General features: G+C 42.0%; 1 protein-coding gene across 1 annotated transcript; it reads left to right on the plus strand.

Annotated features, from left to right (window-relative positions):
- The first annotated feature begins 239 nt into the window (after window positions 1-239).
- Window positions 240-1,139, plus strand: LOC142841424 (melanoma-associated antigen 11-like). The gene has a single exon (XM_075958264.1). The coding sequence runs from the start codon at window positions 240-242 to the stop codon at window positions 1,137-1,139; it is 900 nt and encodes a 299-aa protein (XP_075814379.1).
- Window positions 1,140-2,578: the final 1,439 nt, after the last annotated feature.

The following is a 2,578-nucleotide window of genomic DNA, read 5'->3' on the forward strand; positions in this document are numbered from 1 at the left end:
GCATCTCAGAGATACAGAACTTTTGGGTATTTGCCTCAGGCAAGATGAGAGTGTATGCAGCACTGTAGTCATTTGGCCTTAGAGTATCAGCCAAGCCAACTTCTGTAGCAAGTTTTTTTGAGAGCTGCCTCAGGGATAGAATTAGAGTTGCCTAACATTTTCCTTCTTTCTCAGGCTTGTAAGTCTTCATCCCTGTGACCTGAACAGTAGCCTGTCTGCTCTTGCAAAAGAAACTCAAGATGGATTCTACTGAGAACAACCAGAGCATCAACCTCCCAAATAGCCTTCAGGCCCAAGTGGAGGAAAGGGGCCTGGAGGATGCCCAGGTCTCCATAGCTGAGGCAGGCGAGGAAGAAGCCACTGCAGCTGCCCCAGGGGAAGTGTCTGCTGGTCCCCAGAGTGCTGAGAGAGCTTCCACTCCTCCCACTACCATGGGAGGGGCATCATCTGGTGAAGCCTCTGACAATGAAGAAGGGGAGGTGGCTGAGCCCGAGTCTTCCCAACAGAGTATACTAAATGGAAAGATAGTTGATTTGGTGAGATTCCTGCTCATTAAGTTTCGAAGGATGGAGCTAACCACCAAGGCAGAAATGATGAATAGGGCCATGAGAGATTATGAGGAGTACTATTCTGTGATCTTTAGTAAGGCCTCTGAGTGTATGATGTTGATCTTTGGTATTGACATGATGGAGGTGGACCCTTTTGTTCATGCATATTTCCTTTTTCCTGCTTTGGGGATTACCTATGATGGGATGATGCATGGGGTTCTAGGTGTACCCAAGACAGGCCTGGTGATAATTGTACTGTGTGTCATCTTCATTGAGGACAATTGTGTCAGTGAGGAGGTGTTCTGGGATGTGATGAATAGCCTAGGCCTGTATGCTGGGGCAAATCATTTCATATTTGGGGAGCCCAAGAGCCTCATCACTGAATATTTTGTGCAGGAAGGCTATGTGGAGTACAGACAGGTGCACAACAGCTGTCCTCCTCGCTATGAGTACCTATGGGGCCCAAGGGCCTATGCTGAAACTACCAAGATGAAAGTCTTGGAATTTTATGCCAGTATTGTTAAGCAGGATCCTAGATCATACCATGGAAAGTATGAGGAGGCTTTGAGAGACGAGCAAGAGCGGGCCTAGGCCAAAGAAGTCCAGCAGATGGCTACTCCTGCTCTGAGCTGCACAAGTTCTACCACACTAACCGTTTTAATTCCATATTATGTCAGGCAGAGCAGAAATGTAGTGAACTTCCTTGAAAAGAGTGAGCCATTCGTTTTTTACTATTCTGTTTATGTGACATTAGAAGGCTCTTTAAGATTTTGCTACTTATACTACAAGGTTTATTTGCTTGAGATTTTTAAGTTTAGAAATGACATTAGTAATGCATTTATTGTTGATCCAGGTTAGGAGAATTTTGTTATCTTGAAAACACACAGAAATGTTTTCTAATTTGTAATATGTAACAAGATGTGAAAACATTAAAGTTGAAACTTCCTGGACAATGGAAAAGAAATAAAAAACAGTATGATATAATTTTGATTGACTTACTGTTTTTAGTCTTTTATTTCAGTTAATTAACTAAAATTAAAATTAAAGTAAGCTAAATGGAATCTCTTCCTAAAACCTTCACTGAGGACCTGATCTTTGCAAAGTTCTGAGTTAGCAGTGACATGTAGGAGAAACCAGATCCCTCTCTACCCATGGATAATTGGTACATAGAAGAAGCCAGATCCATGCTTTCTTCTAGATAAGGTGTATGTAGGAGCTGCAGCCCTGTGGTGAAGAGAGAAGTTCTTTTATACCATAAGCCCCAGTACAGGAAGGACTGCAAAGGGCTCTTCTGGGGTGAGTAGTCCAGTGTGCCTTAAACCAAGACAACTTGGGAGGCTGGGGGAATTGATTGTTATTAAACTGAAGATTATTAAAGCCAGGCTCTCTGGAGGTGTGGCTGCTTTAGGGCTGAGAGAAGGGAAAACTGGTATTTTTAGTAAATTTCAGAATAGTGGAATCAACCTGGGATTCTCACTCAATGATCAAACTCTTTGATGTCACATGCAATCAGGAAGACAGTAACCCCAACACCTCAAAACAAAAAACTTAAAATTTTAAAGAAGAATCCTGTCCTGAGACAGGATTAGGAATTACAGCTGAATACATTTCATGCACTCTAAGCTTTACTACTATGCTTTAAAGGAGGTTCTTCACATACACGGGGGAATAATGGAAAAGTGAGGCCTATAACTCCTACACAGGGCCACTTTTATCTATCTCCTTGGTCAGAGGAGACGGAGTTGACTGTTAAAATTACTTTAACTATTTCTTATGTGTATCAGTGTTTTTCTGGCATGTAAGTAAATGGGGGTACACATGTTCTGGTGCCTAGGGAGGCCAGAAATAGGTGCCAGATTCTTTGGAACTGGAATTAGAATGTTAGCCTGCAGTACTGAAAACAAAACTTTGGTGCACAGAAAGAGAAACAAGTGCTTTGAATAACCAAGCTATCTGGCCTCAGGTAAAGCTAAATTGAAAAAAGAATTATTTGTTTTTGTCTGTAAAGTATGAGGTCAATGCATGCATAC

Source organism: Microtus pennsylvanicus, chromosome X (assembly GCF_037038515.1).
Source record: "Microtus pennsylvanicus isolate mMicPen1 chromosome X, mMicPen1.hap1, whole genome shotgun sequence".
In the NCBI taxonomy this organism is placed as follows: Eukaryota; Metazoa; Chordata; class Mammalia; order Rodentia; family Cricetidae; genus Microtus; species Microtus pennsylvanicus.

Bases quoted from the DNA above. Each gene is read 5' to 3' on its own strand.
- LOC142841424 (XM_075958264.1), top strand. From the start codon at position 240: ATGGATTCTACTGAGAACAACCAGAGCATCAACCTCCCAAATAGCCTT.